This window comes from Camarhynchus parvulus, chromosome 4 (genome assembly GCF_901933205.1).
Source record: "Camarhynchus parvulus chromosome 4, STF_HiC, whole genome shotgun sequence".
Classification (NCBI taxonomy): domain Eukaryota; kingdom Metazoa; phylum Chordata; class Aves; order Passeriformes; family Thraupidae; genus Camarhynchus; species Camarhynchus parvulus.
In genome coordinates, this window is record NC_044574.1 from 12,245,939 (window position 1) to 12,264,484 (window position 18,546).

The window sequence follows — 18,546 nt, forward strand, 5'->3', positions numbered from 1 at the left end:
ACCTGGATCTGCAGGAGTTGCACTTATCCCTGCCAAAACCAGACTAAAAAGAACCAGACTAAAAAGAACCTACCCCTGAAATGATGGCTGGAGGCACTACCAGCCTAAGAAGTGTGTGTCTTTCAGCATGCCTGTGAATTTGTAAGGTAAGATGGCACAAGGCTGGGCACCCAGCTGCATGTTCAGACCAAACATTCAAGCACCAGCCCCAAGTTGGCTCTGGAAGGTGCTTTCCAGCACCCTAAAACTGCAGCCTGGGCTTTCCCTTTCTCCTAGCCCCAGGCTGAGCCTTAGGCAAGGCACACATGTTCACCACCAACTAGAGAGCCCCCCAAGACAAGCCTAGCATCATCCCAGCCTTACTTGGGATTTTTATTTACTTTAGATCCTTTCCAGTTCCCCTACAGCTGCAACTCTGGGTTTTCTCTTTCATCCATTTCATTTGGGAAGTCAGTGATAGGAAGGAAGAAGTTGGTTTTCTCATGGAAAATTAAACATTCATTTCAGACAGCCCTCTTAGTACCTGCAGAAAGAACAACAGAGGGCACTGAGTCTTTGACATTTTGCCTGTACTGCAGATTTTACTGTTCATTATTTTAAACATATTAACTTGGCACTGACAGATAGGAAATCTCACAGAGAGTACGGGGAGACTGAGGTCAGCACAGGTGGGGAAGTTAATTCAGAAACAAAAATTGACTTTTGTGATGTATTGGTGGCTTCCAGAACATCTCCATCTGAAACCACTTGGTCAAAGCATCACAGACTTAAATTACAGAGTAGGGATTGGCAATGAGGAGAAAGAAAGCAGTTATAATCACTACAACAAGGATTTTCCAGGCTAAAGAAATAAATACTTGAACATTAAAATGCTTCCAAAACAAACCCACAATCGTGGGTCTTCAAGCCTTCATCAGGTTTGAACCCTTTTAAGTAGCATGGCTAAAACTGTAGCAGGGACCGGCAGGTTGCTTTAGTCTCTGTGTTCCCATACTTTCCTCCTGGAAAGGAAGTTTCTGATTCTCACAGCAGATCTCTGCTCAGCTTTCTCATCCATTTCTTTCCAGGAATCTTTTGTTCTTTCTGAAGGCAACAGTCAATAGTTACCTAATACTACAGAGACCTGCTTCTTCTTGTCATGAAACAAAAGAAAATACTATTGGCAATTGCATTTCAATAGAAAGTTACCAGAAGGAAAAGCAGATAAGTACATTTATTTGGATACAATGGAAAAGTTTAAAAGACATACTCAAACCCATTTATAAATATAACCCAGTACAAAATATTCTGGTGCCTAGTCCTGCAGTACAATATAGTGTATGCATCTACTGATCACCTGCTGGAGAGTAGCAGAGCTATATCCTTAAAAAATGGAATTTTCTTTCCTTTCAGATGATGAACAGCTTCCAGAATGGAGCTGTGACCCAGAGGTTTGGAGGCTGGTACAGGATTAAGAAAAAATTATTGACTAGGAGGGAAAAAGAAAGGAATTTTTCTGGAGAAGAAAATGGCCTGTAAAAGCTGTACAAAAGCATAGTCAATTAGCTGCTGGAATGACTAATTTCTAGGTGGGTGGATCTGAGCAGACTGCAGAAACCTGTGTTAAGCCCCAAGGCTCTGCTCCCAGCACGTGGGAGAAGTACCTCAGCAAGGGACCCAAAAGCATGAGCACATCTGCTGGGGAGCTTTATGACACAGGCATAGGGCATGGACCAGGGGAGGCCAGGCAAGCTCTGAACCTCCCCTGGGCTGCAGTCATGAACCTTTTCAGCAAAATAGAGACCTCAATCCTTCCTTCCAGGTACCTGACCAGGAGTCAGCTTTTAATTTTTACTTAAAAGCTTCTCTGAGCACTGCTCAGTGGTTAAAGCAGGGGAGATGTGCCAGCAGGACTTTCACTCTGCTGGTGGCGAGTTCCCAAACCACTGAACAGTAGAAGTATGGTCACTGCTCTGGTCCTCTCTCTTGGACAATGTTCTCTGCAACAGGCTGAAAAGGTGACAGCAGAGGACGAGAGGCAGCACCTCTTCCATCACTTTCTCCTTCTCCTTCTCCTTCTCCTTCTCCTTCTCCCCCTCTTCCTCCTCCTCCTTCTTACCCTCATCCTCTTCCGAGGGAGTGTCTCCTCCTCCTGACCTGTGAAGCTCCCTCTCATCCTCTGCTGCCACCTTTTCAACCTGTTCCAGAGAACGTTGTCCAAGAGAGAGGACCAGAGCAGTGACCATACTTCTACTGTTCAGTGGTTTGGGAACTCACCTGGCAAGAAACATCTTTTCAACTATGCCAGCTGTGTGTTTTGTATTAAATAGTCTGTATTAAATGACTAAAATACAGAATGTGCCCATACCATGTCTCTGGGACACAGACACCTGCAGGACTGGCCATGTACTCCATGTACCAGGCCAGAGAGATGCACTGCTTCTCATGCATCCTTTTCCAGGCCTCCTCAGCCCCAGGAGCATCTGCCTTGATGGAAGGAGTCACTGTCAGGTGCCCTGGGCTTCCTGGGCTGTTTGGTGCACGCAGCTGGCGTAGGTGGGTTTCACTCAAGGGAAGGTTCGAACACAATTTCCCAGCTCTTACAGGAGCATTTCACAGTGAGGCTGTTACATAAAAGACAGGTAACATCTCCTCCTCCTCCCCTGCCCACCTTCTGTAAGGAAACCAGCAGCTAAAATGTGTTTTGTGAAAAGCTGGATCTTGACACTCCAGGTCAAGTGTTGAAAGCGCACAAGTGTAGGATGCTCAGAGGGCTTGGGGAAAGAAATCTTCCTGTGTTCAGCCCCAAACTGGGGTTACTGGGGAGATAAACACTGTGCTTGACTGGATGAATTTTTTTTTTCAATTTTTTCCTTGAACTTTAAGGTAAAATAACTAGGATTATTCCCAGCTAAAACTGCAGCATAAGTGGCCACAAGTGACTTAAGGGTTAGGTAACATTATGCCTGTCTTCTCCTGTATGCACACTCAGAGATCAGATTTCAATATGCCATTTTAAAAATTGAAGAGTGTTGACAGTAGCCCAGTAGATTTCAAAATGGCAACTAGAGATACTGGAGTATTTTAATCTATAGAATTGATCTGATGTTAATAAAAATTTATATTTTTTTCTGTATTACAAAAATACCTATTGGCTGATTTGCTGCTTAGCTGACTGTCTCATCTCTGCCTTTAAGACTTAATTTGTAACTCATCACAAATGATGATTTCCCATATTGTCATTTGCTGGTAACATCTTTTCCCATATATTTTTTTCCTTTCAGATAGCTAGGTCAAATGTGCACAAGCCACAACTGTTAGCTTATATATTCCAAGCTGTCTTTAATGTTCTCTTCCTTTCCCCTACAGCTGCCTATACACTTTCTTAAATTATCTCATCATACATAAGATGCTGAGGCCTAAAAGCTGAAATTAAATGGCAGGTTTAAAACAGGTCTACCATCTCTGTAGCTTGAACTTTTAGTTACAAAAGTTTACCGAGGGAAGGAAATACACAATGTATTCTGGGTAAACTGTAGGCTCATAGTGAAAATTAATAATACTGAGAAAGAAAATTAATGGATTGAAAGATACTAAAGTGATTCTGTTCAGATGCTTTTAGGTTAAATAATATATTCTGAAAAGTCACTTTTGTTCTATGGTAAGGTGGGAGCTATATGTTAATTTCTTTTATTCCTGGATCATTTTCTCTCTGAGGTGTCATCAAGTTGAGTTTTCAGTACTACATTGAAATGAATATTCATCACAGAGTTACAGTTCTGAAAAATCTGTAGGGAAAAAGAAAAAAAAAGCCCTGAACCCCTTTTCTTCTCCCTCTTCTTGCAGCTCTGAACAGGCACAGCTCCCTTGGGTTAGCAAAGCAGCACAGAGCTCCATCCAGCTTCTGGGCAGGGACTTTGAGCTCTGCAGGTGTCCCCTCATGTGGGACCAAGAGGTCAGGACAAAGGTAAAGAGTTTTGAGGGCTGGGGCTGCAGGAACAATGAGAACAGTGAGGGGCAGCCCTGGCACTCCCTCAAGGAGACAAAGACCTGAGATCATCATGGTCAGTCAGAACCCCTCTGGGGAGGTTACAAAGCAGCTTTGGGCTGCTGGGACCAGCACTGCTGTGAGCAGCCTTCCAGCACTGAAAAAACCTCCAGGTTTTCAGGAAAATGAACCAAAATGGCATTAATGGATGAGTGAAATGATGTGGGTATTGGACTGAGGGCAGGGAGTTTATGAAACAAGAGAGAATTAGGGGATATGTCACAGCTCTCACTGCTCAATAATGTGGTTTTAAAGACCTGATTGATAAAATGGAGTAACAAGGTGAATCCCTTGGCTCACAAGGCAGGTAGAGCTTTTCACCAACATTCTCTTTAAGAGCTATGTTTTAAAAACAATTTCAATGCTGTGGAGAGCAATGCTGCCATAAATTGCACAGAGGGTTTGCAATTTACAACTAAGGGGAAACACTTTCCCAAGGGTGAGATTGGGAAGGTGCAGCTAAACCCTTCCAAAAGCTCAGGAGATGGAGCCTCTGCCTGGCCCTCAGCTCCTGCTGCTTCCACTGCAATCACTAGAATGCCCTGGATGGGACATATGGTATTTGTCCAGATATAAAAATGCCATTTTATTGCCATGTTATGAACACTTCTGTTTTTCCCTAATCTTAAAACAGATTCTTTCCATTTTATAATGATACATGGACTTCTGGGCTCAATAAAAAGGATGCATTTAGTGCCACATAGTGGTAAAAAACCAAAAAATCAGTGAGGCTGAATATTCTGAAGCAATGCAGAAACATTAGGTGTTAACACTAAACTTGTAAAAGTAAAAATACATTTCAAAAAATTAGGATATACTGATCAATTTGTGATATGTATCATCAAGATTTGTTGGTCTGAGGATGGTTTATACCTCTAGCTAGATAAATGTGCAATATAGGGATTTTTTTATTCTGTGTTTAGAATTAACCTGCTTTGCAACAGCAAAGCAGAGTATTTTGCTCATTTATAGCCTTGACAAAATGGTGAGGGATGTAATAGTGGAATTGGCCCTTGCAAGTGGCACAGCAGCCACAGGGCAGAGCCATCCTGGATTAGAGCTGTAAAGGTATGTCAAAAATGGCAGTAATAGGGAGCAGTCTCTGAAGAAAAGGTTAATTTGGGATTTCTAGATTGGGAAGACTTTTGGGAAGATTTTAATGATGAGTAGTTTTCTTGGTCAGGTACTGGAGAAAAATATTACTGTTGTCAATAAGACAGGTAATGTTCTTCTGCAAGTGTAATGGATGTGTTGCACTTCATCTCTAGCCATCCAGCACCAGAGCAAGCTAGATGAAACAAAACCTGTAATGGTTAAACCAGGCTGAAATAAACTAGTAAGACCAAAATTTTCCATCGAGCTCCCCAAAAGATGAATACACCTAAACGATATGTTTGTACAGGGTTATGAATGGGTCAGACCTGTGGTGTAACTTCAGATTCAGGAAACTCAGTGAAACTGAGCTCTGTTCCTACTTTTGCTGTGCTGCACAATCTTGCAGGGGCTCCAGAGGGACTTGTGGCACTTCTACCTACACAGCACGTTTGCACACACAGTAGGACAGGCAAATATTTGGCTGCTGGCATAGCACAGGTACTGTTCTGTAGAAAAAGGAACTAAACAATACTGTTCTGTAGAAAAAGGAACTAAATTTAATGTTTTTGCAGTTTGTATTGGGATGCTCACCAGTAAAGTGCTTCAAAAGATAGATTTGATTCTGTGTACGGTCTTGCTTCAGTTGCAGAATTCAGCTGATGTCTGTCGCCTGCCCCTCTGAAAGCAAATTCTGCCACTTCCCCACACAGACATTTTTCAGCTAAGGAAGCAAAAATTGCTGCCATTTTTGCTTCAGGCAAAAATACTATGGCACACTATTTGGGAGGGTATTTAAATTTATTTTAGAGTAATATCAATGTATTGGTACAAAAGCCATAGAAAATAAATCTGTGTGATCTGAGTGAGATGGCTCACTAGCACACAAAACTGCACAGAATCCTCCATGCTGGAAAAAAAACAGAGAAGGTGTTTGGGGTTGTTTTGTTGTTTTAATCAAGAAAAGACCTACAAGGCAGCCCTACACCAACCACACAGGAGGGAAACAAACAGGCTCAAAGGTAGTGCCAGTGAGGCCTGTCCTGTACAGCTGTGGTGGCACATGTGTGGATTTGGGATGCATCCCAGAGATGCTGGTGTATAAAAACAGCCTCCAGCTGATTCATGGTTCCAGCAACCCTTATTCTTGTGCAGCTTCTGCATTGGTATGAATATTGAACTTTTTGGCTAAGAAAAGAATTTTAAAACCAGAGAAAGGGAGAAACTACTCAGTGTGAGTTAGTGGGAGTCATTAAACCCAGGCTGCTCCACAAATGAGAAGAAATTAGCATTCAGGATAGGGAATAAGCTCAGTAGGGTTTATTTTTACAGTCCAGCATGCTTGCAAACTTCACAGCAGTACATGGAAGGAGTGAAGGCATCCATATCACTGGCATATGGAGCACATGCAAAGACGGCTTTTGTGAGTAGTTTGACAGCTATTTGGCTGCATTCTGCTCAAAATATTTGTGACAGCAGCCAGTCAGAGCTGCCACAAAGATGACAAATTCTTTGAAGTCCACTTGGGAATCTCCATTTTCATCCAGGTTCTTGAAGACTTTATCAATAGCATTCTTGTCCTTCCCAGACTGCAAAAAAAAAAAAAAAAAAAAAAGAGCAGGTTGAGGTGAGAGGATGCACAACCCCAATGCAGCAACTTCTCCAGACAAGGTCCTTGGTTGGGCTCTGGGCACTTGGTAAGGTGCCACGTGCTCCCACTGTCTGCACAGCCGCAGTGGGTACCAAAAGCATGTGCCTCTGGGTTTATTGCATCTGAGAGCTGCAGTCAGGCACTGTCCCAGAGAGGCATGGTTCCTACATTCAAAACAGCATTTATCACCATGAATGCTGTGCAGCACAAAGCCCTGAGGACAACACCCAGATGAATTAAATGCTATGAGTTCCCCATCCATTCCCCGGGAAAGGCTCAGCTGGAGCACAGGCAGTTTGCAGTTTTGCAGAAAGATGCTTTCCTGGGGCAAATGTAAAATTTAAGATTCATTGAATACTTCCACTCCAGAAAATATGCAAACAGCCTCAAAAGTGCTTTGAGTGCTGCCACTGGCCTTATGGCCCAGCAGAAGCTGCTCACAGGAGCTGGTGGCTGGGAAGGTGCCTCCTGAAGCCTGCGAGATTCTGAGCTTGAGTTACCACAGCAAATATTCTTCTAAGTTGCCATTATTCTGATCAAATGACTGAACAGCATCATCAGTGACAGCCATCATGGCTTCATGAGAGGAAAGTCCTGCTCAGCAAACCTGATTCCCTTTTATGATAAAGTAACCCCTTAGCTGATCAAGGGAAGTCAGTTGATGTCCTGTTTTTGGATTTCAGTAAAGCTTTCAATACTGTCTCTCACACAATCCTTTTGGACAAAATGTCCAGCACACAGCTGGATCAACACATCATGGGATGGCTGAGCAACTCATGGCTCATGGTGGGGGGACATCAGACCGGGGACCTGTCACTGAGGGGGTTCCACAGGGCCCCATCCTTGTCCCTGTGCTCTTCAACATCTTCATAAATGACTTGGACATGGGACTGGAAGGGATACAGGACAAGTTTGCAGATGATACAAAACTGGGAGGAGCTGCTGACTCTGTTGATGGCAGGGAGGCCCTGTGGAGACACCTCAACAAATGAGAGGGCTGGGCAATCACCAACCATATGAAGGGAACAAGGAAAAGTTCTGAATCTTGCACCTGGGATGGGGCAGTCCTGGATGTGTGGACACACTGGGGAATGAGATGCTGGAGAGCAGCACCATGGAAAGGGACTTGGGGTCCTGGTCAGTGGCAAGTTGAATGTGAGTCAGCAGTGCCCTGGCAGGCAGGAGGGACATCCCTGTCCTGGGGCATCAGGCCCAGCATGGCCAGCTGGGCAAGGGAGGGGATTGTCCTGCTCTGCTCTGCTCTGCTCTGCTCTGCTCTGCTCTGCTCTGGGAGGCCTTACCTTGAGTCCTGAGGGCAGTTTTGGGCACCACAATATAAGAAACATGGATAACTGTTAGAGAGTGTCCAGAGGAGGGCAGTGAGGATGGTGAAGGGCCTTGAGGGGAAGCTATGTGAGGAGGGAGTGGCTGAGGGCAGACTGAGGGGAGACCTCAGTGCAGTTACAGCTTCCTCATGAGGGGAACAGCAGGGGCAGACACTGATCTCTGCTCTGTGGTAACAGTGACAGGACCCAGGGAATGGCCTGAAGTTGGGACGGGGGGGGTTTAGGTTGGGTATCAGAAAAAGGTTCCTCACCCAGAGAGTGGCTGGGCACTGGAACAGCTCCCCAGGGATGGGGTCACAGGACCAGCCTGACAGAGCTCAAGGGGTGTTTGGGCAATGCTCTCAGGCTCATGGTGTGACTCTGGGGATCTCCTGTGCAGGGCCAGAGGTTTGACTCAATGATCTTTGTGAGTCCCTTCCAACTCAGCATATTTTGTGCTTCTGTGACTCTCTGAACCACTACATTTCAAGGCTGATGTTAAGAAAGACATAATCAAATTTAAAGGCGTTTGTTTGTTTGTGGTTTTGTTTTTTGTTTGGTTTGTATTTTTTTTCTTTTGCCAAAATATATTAAAAAGTAAAGAAGCTTACAGGAGGGCTTTTTGGCGCTGAAAATCTACAGGGATTTTCGAAGCTGCAATTTTAACATTAGGCAGGAGATGGCAGCACAGACCTGTTAAAGCTAGGAAACCATTGTGCGGCTTTCGTAGACGATTAAAAAAACCCTGATATAATACTAGAAAGAAATTATATAAACTTCTGAAAATTTTCCACCAATTTAAAACTATTACTACCTAAATTTAAATCTAAAGGTAATTTTTGATCATGCTCCAATTAGCAAAATTTGTCATCCTGCAATTTAATGTTTCACTTTAAATGTAGACATTTTAAAATCACTAAAAATGGAACCATTTCCTTAGATTTGACAGATGAATTCATCTGGAACGTTTAATTAATTTTCAAATCATAAATTACATTGTTTTAATTTATAAGTGAATATTTCAAATTATTTAGTGAGCTATATGAACTAGTTGTAGCATCTGAATTACTTCTGAGATGTAAAAATGGAAATTGTTTTTTGGAAATTCTTTATAACTGAGTCCAGTCCTTCAGTCCTGTGATATTTATGCCTGATTGATTCAAGACCTTTCCAGGAAGTTGTGATCTCTGCCAGCTATAGCCAATTCTAAGGCCAAAAGTAAACATAAGAAATTCGAAAACACTGTTCCCTAGATTTTCTAGCAAATGAAAAAATACAGATGTAAATGGCAGGAAAATGCAGGTAGAACTTTTTTTCTGAAGTCAGATTTATATTCTCAGTTTTTTTTCTTGCAGTTATCAGTTTGGCAAGACAGGAACAAGGAATATTATTAGTTTAAATTTATTTTAAATACTGGCATAAAAATGTGGAGGACTTGGATTGTTTTAATTTTTTTGGGGTTTTGTTTTTGTTTTTCCTAGAAGAGGTAAAGCAGGAAAGGGAGATAAGAGGACAATTGGCTAATTATTTTCCTGGAAAATTCCAGTTTTCCCACCAGTTGCAGATAGAGCCAGTAAGAGCAGCTGTGGAGAGCAGGAAGAAGTGGCGCCTGGCCACCAGACACAGTCAGGACAGACCTGTGAGCACCATCCCATTTGGTAGCTGCTTACTGCAGGGGCTCCCCTGCCTTGTTTAGACCAAATGCCAGCTGTCTGGGGGATTTCCATGCTGCCATAGAATTGTGGTTTTGTTGTTGGTTTAGTTTCTCTTTACCTGGAAGTGCTGTGGGTACCACACAGCTCCATGCTCAGGAGCAGGACCCTTCCATGATGCTGCTGGGTCACGAGCACTCATCTGTCTCTCACAGATTTCTCAGAAACATTGGAATATATCCCCCCCTGAGCCACCCAGGTCCTCATTCTGAATATTGCATCTCTTTAATTTCTGAGACATAATTCCAGCAGGTGTGGGTTTCATGTGGTGAATTCATGAAGTTTGCATGGGGAGATACTGAATTGTATCAAGCACCCTGGCTACAGTGCCGTGAAATATTTGTTATAAAACTGAACTATGCTGGATATAAAAACTGAGAGCCACACAAGGAGCATTTGGTTCTAGACTTTTGCCATTTAGAACAGTAACAAAACAGTAACATTTAGAACAGTAACAAAGCAGTACAAATATTACTCCAATGTGGAAAGAACAATGTATTTAAAAGTGTTTTCTGGATTTTTAGTGTAAGGAAACAAATTTAAAAAAGCAATTGAAGTTGTCTCCCTGGAGGCTAAAGCTTTTACTAAGAACATATTAAGCCCTTTGAATACCTACTTAAATGCATTTTATGATTACATACAAATCTATGTTGTACAATATATATCCAGGTCTTTCTTTTGCTATTAAAGACAAATGCCAAACAATTTGCTTTGAGTTCATCTGTTGTTCTGGTTTATGTATCATTTTGATGAGCATACTGAGTATGCAGTATAAATACCTAGAGAAGGTAAATGTATAAATATTTAGAGAGATTCCCCATCTGCACTCAAGATCCTCAATTACTGAAGCACAACTACATTCACAGAAGTTGTGACATGAAGTGAGATGATAAATCCAAGGATAAACAGAAGTGAGTGAATTCTGAAGTTGAAGCCAAATCTATTTCAAATCCATTGTCTTGATGACTTAAGTGATGAATTTAGCAAACAGAGAATGGCCTTGCATATTAAACCAGTTTTACAGAGTTTGTGCAAAACCTTTTTTAAATTTCATATTTTCCTACTAACCATTGCATATTTTTTGATACAATTTTCCTAAAAATGTATTAAAAACAGTTTCTGCAGGCTGCTCTTGCACCTGCTACACAGAAACAGTGCCGTGCTGTTCTCTTACCGCGAGGAAATTTGGGAGCTCCTTTTCCAGCAGAGTCTTTAGTTCTGCTTTGCTGAGGGTTTGCCTGTTGCCATCAGTCCTTGCATACTGGTCAAAGACAGCAATGATCATTCCCATTGCAGTTTCCAGCTGAGACATGTTGCACAATTCTGGAGCCTGGCTTTCTCCTGAGCAGGCACAGCCCCAGGGCTCTCTTGGAGGATGGAGCCTGCTCTGCTTCTGGGCTTCTTTATGCATCTGTGCCCTCCAATCAGCGGCTGCACACCCAGGGGACAGCTATCCATTAGCAAACACCTGTATCTGGACTACACGCCTCCATGCCAACACCTTTTCAAAACTTAAGGTTTATTGTCCTGGTGTGACTGGTACAACCAGTTGCTCACTGGTAGAAACCAGCCTCTCCTTCAAGGTACACAGCGTGACTAATACAAAAAAATCAGATTTTGCTATTGGCTGTTTGCTCAAGATTTGTTCTTTCAGATAGCCCTTGGGAGCAGAGTGTTGGCAGCCCAGTTTTAGTGCAGTATCAGCTTCCTCTTCAGGAGGAAGATGAGCATCTCACTTCTCCCTCACCACCACAGTTAGGGACCGTGAGGGGCTGCAGGCTTGGACTGCCCTCCCTGCCACCCTGAGGACCTTGTTACAAACCACATAAATCACTAGCACACACTTGGGGTGGGATTCTCTGGATAAAAAACAGAGATCTGCCATGCAGACAGCCAGCACAGTCCTCCTGGCCTTGTGCTCAGTCCATAGGGGATGTCTCAAACAGGTCTTAAGAACCAGCATCTCTCCACAGGCAGCAAAAGGAGCCCTGTGTCTGTCCAGGGCCAGCAAAGGGAGCCTTGCAGAGCTGCTCCACAAAAAACTTGCTCAGGTAGAGATATCTGAAGCAATAAATCTGATACTTGGGCAAACACCCAGTATCAAAATCCATCTTCATCTGCAGTAAAATAGCTTGCTATTTACTTTATGCAGTACAAATTTTGCAATAAAATGACTTTTACTGAAAACAAAAGGTCACTCTCAAGTCCTGTGTCCCTCTGTGGCCTTTGATGAACTCTGTGGCTTGCCTGTAAACCGAGGTCCTCCATCATTAGACACCAAACTGGCTGGGCTCACAGCTACCCAGAGCAGAGCTGCTTGAGGGTCTGTGCTGGGAGCTGGGAGGCACCTGGACAGTGGGAGCACAGCTGGAGGAAGCTCATTCAGCTACAGCCATGCTGAGTTTTGAACAAGTTTTGCTTTCTGGCCGAGCACAGGGTAACTTGGTCTCTGTCAACTCCCAATGCCTCCACCAGACCTGGAGGAGCTCATTTCAGGTGAGTGACACATGGAGTTTACAGAATGGACACACTCTGAGCAAATTATTAGGGGGAACCCATCAAAACTAGGGCATTGTGCATGAATAATGCTGATGGACCCCAGGGCACAGCGTTCTCTGTAGAAGACCCTGATTGTGGATTCCCAAAATTAAACCTGAGTTTGGATGTCTTTGGACATCCTTGAAGATGCTTGCAGGTAACTTTCCACTCACAATACACTAGAGATGAGTTAGCAAAAGTTGGTTTTCAATTAACCAAAACTTTAAAAATTAAACTCCTTTCTCTCAAATGCCTATAGCCACCTGTTCCCCAGGCAAAATCTGCCCTCTAACATCAACAATATCTCAGAGCAAGACTACACATCCCATGTATGTAGAAATCTAGAACCATTCTGAAACAAAATCCCTATGATTTTCCATCTTACATTTTCCAACAAGTGATTTTGCATTTCCCAAAAATCACAGCAGCACCTCAGGCTGTATACTTTATTCAAACAGTTCATGAGAATTATTTGTTCCTGACTTCAAGGTTATGACATAGTTGCAACTGATTTGCATTACAGGGATAAGGGTTTTAAGTGAAGTTTCAAAATTTTCCTTTAAAGTGCATGTTGAAATCTGTGGGGTTTCTTCTTCAGAAGGAACAAGAATAAAGCAAACAACTGGCCCTGGTCAGCTATGAACATGATCTGGTCTTTGCACACACCCACACAGTGGCTCTCTCTCGTGTGTCAAGTGCCAGGAACTTTTCTTTGTCCTTTACTGACATGTGTCTGCAACATGAATATTAAACATGGCCAGTAAAGAAAAATAAATTCCTACATCTAAAGGGAAAAAAATTAAAATTAAAATGTGTATTTCATGCATTTTTATGACTTTGAATCATGAACATCAATGTTAGCCACAGAGAAGGAAGAAAGAGTTCCCAAAAGGGCAGAGAGGGAGATCAGATTCAGTCAACAGGATGTGTCAGTATGGCCACAACTCTCCCACGTAACATGGCAAGAAGGTGTTCTCACACATTTTCCTCTGCAAATATGGGTGACTCACAGTTTTGATGATATGGCTGCAGAAGTGCTAAAACACAGAATAAACCACAGAGCTTGAATTTCTACTAACGGAAAGGTCATCGTGGTAGTGCTGCCTGGCTGGGTTTGTTTATTTCTGATGTGCATTTTATCTGAATTCATGCATGTGCACACACATCAGTACTGCTCAGAGTTTTCAATTCACACTTTCTGTACTGTTTAAATATTTTCTTATGATTTGTTTGTCATTAAAAATTGCAGCTTTGTGCACACAGCACAGACTAGTACAGTTGTTTGCAAAACCAAAACAGAGTACAAATAGAAAGCCCACATAGAAGAGCTGGCAGTATTTTGATGGCTGTTTGCTCAAGTATCAGATTTATTGCTTCAGATATCTCTGAAGCAAAAAATCCATCTGTCCAGCTCCCCAGTGAGAGAAGCCATTTCTGTGGGCTTGTTAAAATTTTGTATTATAATTATAATAGAAATAATACTCATTATTTGCTTCTTTTGGGTTTCTTTCTTTGAAGAATGGTATAGGCAACAGTTTGGATGAGCATTTACTGAGCGTTTATACAGAATTAGGTCTTGGTGTTCCTAACTCGGACTAAAAGTTTAAATTATATATGTGATACAAATGTGGACTGTCATGCATAATTTTCAAAACCCATTCATGTGTACCCCAATTTTATGCCATTTGGTCAGATATTCAGGTTTACATGAGATTTGTGTGACCCTGTGCTCATATTCTCTTAGACAATAAATTTTATTCAATGCTCTTTGCAGCAATGTCTATTTTGGAAAAGTCTGAAGAAATACATTTTTGATTTCTACTGTAAAGGTCCATTTGTGTCACAGCCAGATGAACAGCTGAAATGGTAAACTTCTACTAGAGCTTTTCATCCCTTACAGCTTATCTTATTCCTAAAGGTGCAGGAAGTTACACGAGAAGGACTTTGTGACAATTTCCCCAAAACTATTATGTATCTGGGTGGAAGAAGCACAGGAGGAAGAAAATATAACCTGAAATTATGAACTTGTTATTTTTCTGCTTTTTTGGCAGCAAAATGAAAAGCAATTTATTTTCCTCTTAGCAAGAGAGTAACATTTGAACAACAAACAAACATTTCATTTTCCACATTGAGATAAAATTACCAAACTCCCTGAATTTTCCAGTGTCCTGGACAGTCTATTGAACTTCAAGCATAAACACACTTCATTTACTTTGCACTGCTTCTCAAAATTTTCTGTAAGTCTGGTTAACAGTTTTTAAAGATAATTTCATTTCCACAATACACAGCGAATTTATTTATGTCTAGTGAGCAGATGATGCAATTACTACATTGCTTAGAAGAAAAAGTAAAAAAAGAGCAGACTAAACAGGCACTGGTGGGGCACAGGCAGAAGAGGAGTTTGTACAAGCACAGTGTGCTGTTCAGTGACACACTGGATAGGTTCTCTTAATTATAGACAGACCAGTTTTCATTGTTTTATTATAATTTACTTTTCAGAATATCCTTAAAATGTATTTTAAAAATGCAATTAATAATCTCCTGTACCATTTCAGTGAGGTTTAAAGGCAGGTGAAATGAGTAAGATTGAGGTCAGTTATCTGGCTGTGTGATTTCCTGAGCTGAGAGCTGGAGTAATAACACTGTCATCTGGCAGAGCTGTGCCATGGGAAACTCCCTTTCAGCACTGCATGTTGACTCTAATCAAACACATTTACTAGTGCACGAGACACAGCCACATTAGACCGTAAAATATTTAGACCGTAGAATATATTTACAGCCAATAAATTAATATTTGGAGGGTAAATACTTCTGTCTAGTTTTCACTCCTTGTTTGAATAATTTCCTGGATGCCATTCTTTGCAGGGTTCTTCTATACTTCAGTTTTAAGGTTCTTGATGTTAAGTCTTTCAAGAATACTTTTTATTTTTGGTTGTAATGACAGAAAAAGAGGTCACACCCTAAGGTAGCCAAATGTTGTCCACACAAGTGCTGTAGTTTCTAAATCCATGGTTCCTCAGCCAGTCTCTCACCAGCAGCCCAAGTGTTATTTTCTCTACTTTAACACTTGTGTAAAATCCCTCTCAGCTATCAGCCAACCCTGCTGAGCTGTGGTGAGCATAGCAAAATGTTGGTCTATGGCATGGTCAGAAAAAATAGGGGAAAAAGAAGAAAAGAGAAAGGAAAATAAAAACAAAGAGGAAAAGAAAAAGAAAAAGGAAAAGAAAAAGAGAGGAAAAATCAGAAAGGCTCAAACAGAGCTATGAGGAAGGACAGCTGTTTTGTAACAAAAACAACTGAGTAAACCTTTTAAAGGAAGTTCCTATTTGTTATAGAGAGGTAAAACATGCAAAATGAATAAGCCAATTCCAACAAAGCTCTCAAGAGACTTCTGCATGCAAGGAGGAATGTTTTGGCTCTGTTAGCTGTTGTGCTTAATTATGAATTAAGCAATACAGTTTTTTCTTCATTGTACAAAAAAATTTTCTGAGAGGAAGGAATACCTTAGAGAAAGTTGTTTAGTGTTGAGTGTCCATGCAGGAAACACATCTAAGAAACACCTATGTATTTCCCTTTTTAAAAACCTTTTTTTTTCATTTTGAAATATGAATTTGTGTGTACACCTGAGGATGTGGGTAGGACTGACCTACTCTCCCAGAACTGTGTGTTAAGTGAGGTGATACCCATAGATGCCTCCAGGAAGATTTACAAGGCAAATTGCTGGAGTGGAAGTTCCCCAGGCACACACATTTTACAGAGCTGGCTGCTTTCAGTTTCCTGAAAACAATCACAGAGTGTAGTGCAACTGATAAGGAGTGGGGCTTTTTTAGCAGTTCTGTCACTGCCCAGAAAATGCTGGGCTCAGAAATACTGGAAGGAGGGGTGGGAAATGGAACTAGAGCCTGCTTTTGTAACAGACCATTTAACTTCAGATTTCACTCATCAGAGAAAGAGAAATCTTTCAACAAATAGGAAAATAAAAAATGATCTGCACAGAAGTGGGAGAATCCTTGCTTTGGAGAGGGGAATCCAACCATGGATAGAGTCTCACCTAGAAGAGAGAATGCTTGACTGTGTTGAGAAAATGTGGTCACAAATACAAATACAGGAGCTGCATTATTATGGCCAGAATTTATCCTTTAAATGTGCTTATACCTATCCAGATGTCCTACCTGGTATGTGTCTTAAGTAGGGTGGCCATTGCTGTTGTGGTGCAATGGGAACAACATGTTCCCATGCACGTTGTGGTGTCTTGGGGACAACATGTACTGTGTGATGCCCCCATGCTCAGCACTCACACAGCTCTGTGGCCACGCTGCTCATCTGAAGGTGAGGTGAGAAAGCTGTTGCAACTCTTTCTACCCAGGGGTACCAGTTTGAATTAAATGGTAACTACTCTTTCCATTTCCTTTCTTGCTTGATAGCAGATTCTCTTTGAGATTAGATCTGCAGTTTAGATTAAGCTTAGTCTGTATTTAAAAAGGAACTTGAAATGACACCTTTTAATATTGTACAGCTGCTAAACTGAAAAAGCAGAGCTTTTTATCTGAGAAAAGAAAAAAAAAGGTATTTTTGGAGTGTCTTTCACCCTACTACCTGACCAGTTTGTGCTGTCTTTATTAGAGAAGCTGATGGCTTTTTTCCTCTCTCCAGATTTAAAAGCTAAAAAGTAAAGGAGGGAGCAACACCTATTAGTTGCTTTCATGATTTATTTCCATGTTGTGGTGTGTGTGCAGCTGCATTTCCACAGCAGTATCAGAAACCCTAACCATGGACTAACCCTAACAATTGTGTTAGGCCTGGCAATTTACAGGTATAGCATTCCTGGCTTGTGGAGCTGAGCATTCAAGTTTAGGACAAGACAAGGACATCAGCAGATAAAAGAATAGACAACATTTCAGAGCAAATGTTCGTGACAGGTACAGTTCCTTGTTATGATTTCAAACCCTTAAGTTGTTCGGTTGTTCCTCTGATCTCTGGCTGTCTTAAGTCCATTAATAATACCTAACACAGATGCTCCACTTGTTGCCTCTCTGCCTTACCCTTTTTGTACTCCTCCACCTCTGTGGAGTTGAATACTTCCTGAAACAAGGTTAGGAAAGGCACCTTTGGCTGTATAAGATATTGCCAAGCCCTGCCAACAGACTCTGCTCTGGAAAAAAGACAAGGAACTAATTTTTGTCTCATTCTCTCAGCCAGCAAAATTCACTGGCATGCAGCACCAGACCACAGCAACTTAGCCAAAACTATTTTATTTGAATGTTCATAAAAATCCTTCCTCCCATCTCAGCATTTCACATTAGGTAGAAAACAAGAAACATTGACATATGATCACCTGCCCTTTCTCTTCATTAGAGAAATTGCTTCACATTCTTTTGATCTGAGTATTTGTTTGTCAGTTGTATTTGCAGTTTCCTGTTTACAAAGAACCGACAGAAGAGCACTTAGTAAAAACAATAACAAAAAGCCCTTTACAGCTGCTCCCCTTGTAACCACAGGGGAGGCAGGAGGGAGTGAGCGGCTGAGCAGAGCTCAGTTGCCAGACAGGGTTAATCCACAACATCGTTGCTGTTCTGACAGCCCCATTATCAGGCACAGGAACATCAGGCACAGCACCACACACAAACAGGGCTGTTCTGCAAATACATTCATTGGGACACCTCATCATCCTGCCTGCCACTGAGGTCCTTGGTGTAATGGGGCTGGGAACACCTGCTCCACGATCTTCTTCCATGGATATAACAAGAGGAAGGAACTCCAGTCCAGGGCTTGGATGAAAATGTGCAGGTCAAGCTAGATCATACCCAGTCACTCAGAGCAGCTATCCAAGTGCTAGGTAGGGTAAATAAGATGTGACTCCTTGCATGGTTTTGCAAGGGATTGGGAAGAGAGAGAGTTTAGGCTCAAGTAGACAGTACCAGCTCTGCAAACCAGGGTCAGAAACAGAGAGGGAGCCTCATTTGTAGGACGATAACTAAGCCGAGTACATTGGTGAGACATTAAAAACATAGAACGCACACAAGGCTTTTGAATTAATTGCGCCAGACTTGCTCCTAAATCAGCGTGTTTCAGCCTGTGCTTTGGACATCAAATTAAATGGAATGGAACCATCATTTTTCAGCAGCTCATTCAAAAGGGAATAACCAATAAAATGGCTAAAAGCAAGGGCCCAGGACTCTCTTCAAGTTCTATTATTAGACA

General features: G+C 41.9%; 1 protein-coding gene across 1 annotated transcript; it reads right to left on the bottom strand.

Annotated features, from left to right (window-relative positions):
* Positions 1 to 6,558: 6,558 nt before the first annotated feature.
* On the bottom strand, positions 6,559 to 11,119 carry S100P (S100 calcium binding protein P). Its single transcript, XM_030948102.1, has 2 exons — positions 10,982 to 11,119; positions 6,559 to 6,708 (listed from the first exon to the last, which is right to left on the bottom strand). Exons 1-2 carry the CDS (start codon positions 11,117 to 11,119, stop codon positions 6,559 to 6,561), a joined length of 288 nt encoding a protein of 95 aa, XP_030803962.1.
* Between the last annotated feature and the right edge of the window lie 7,427 nt (positions 11,120 to 18,546).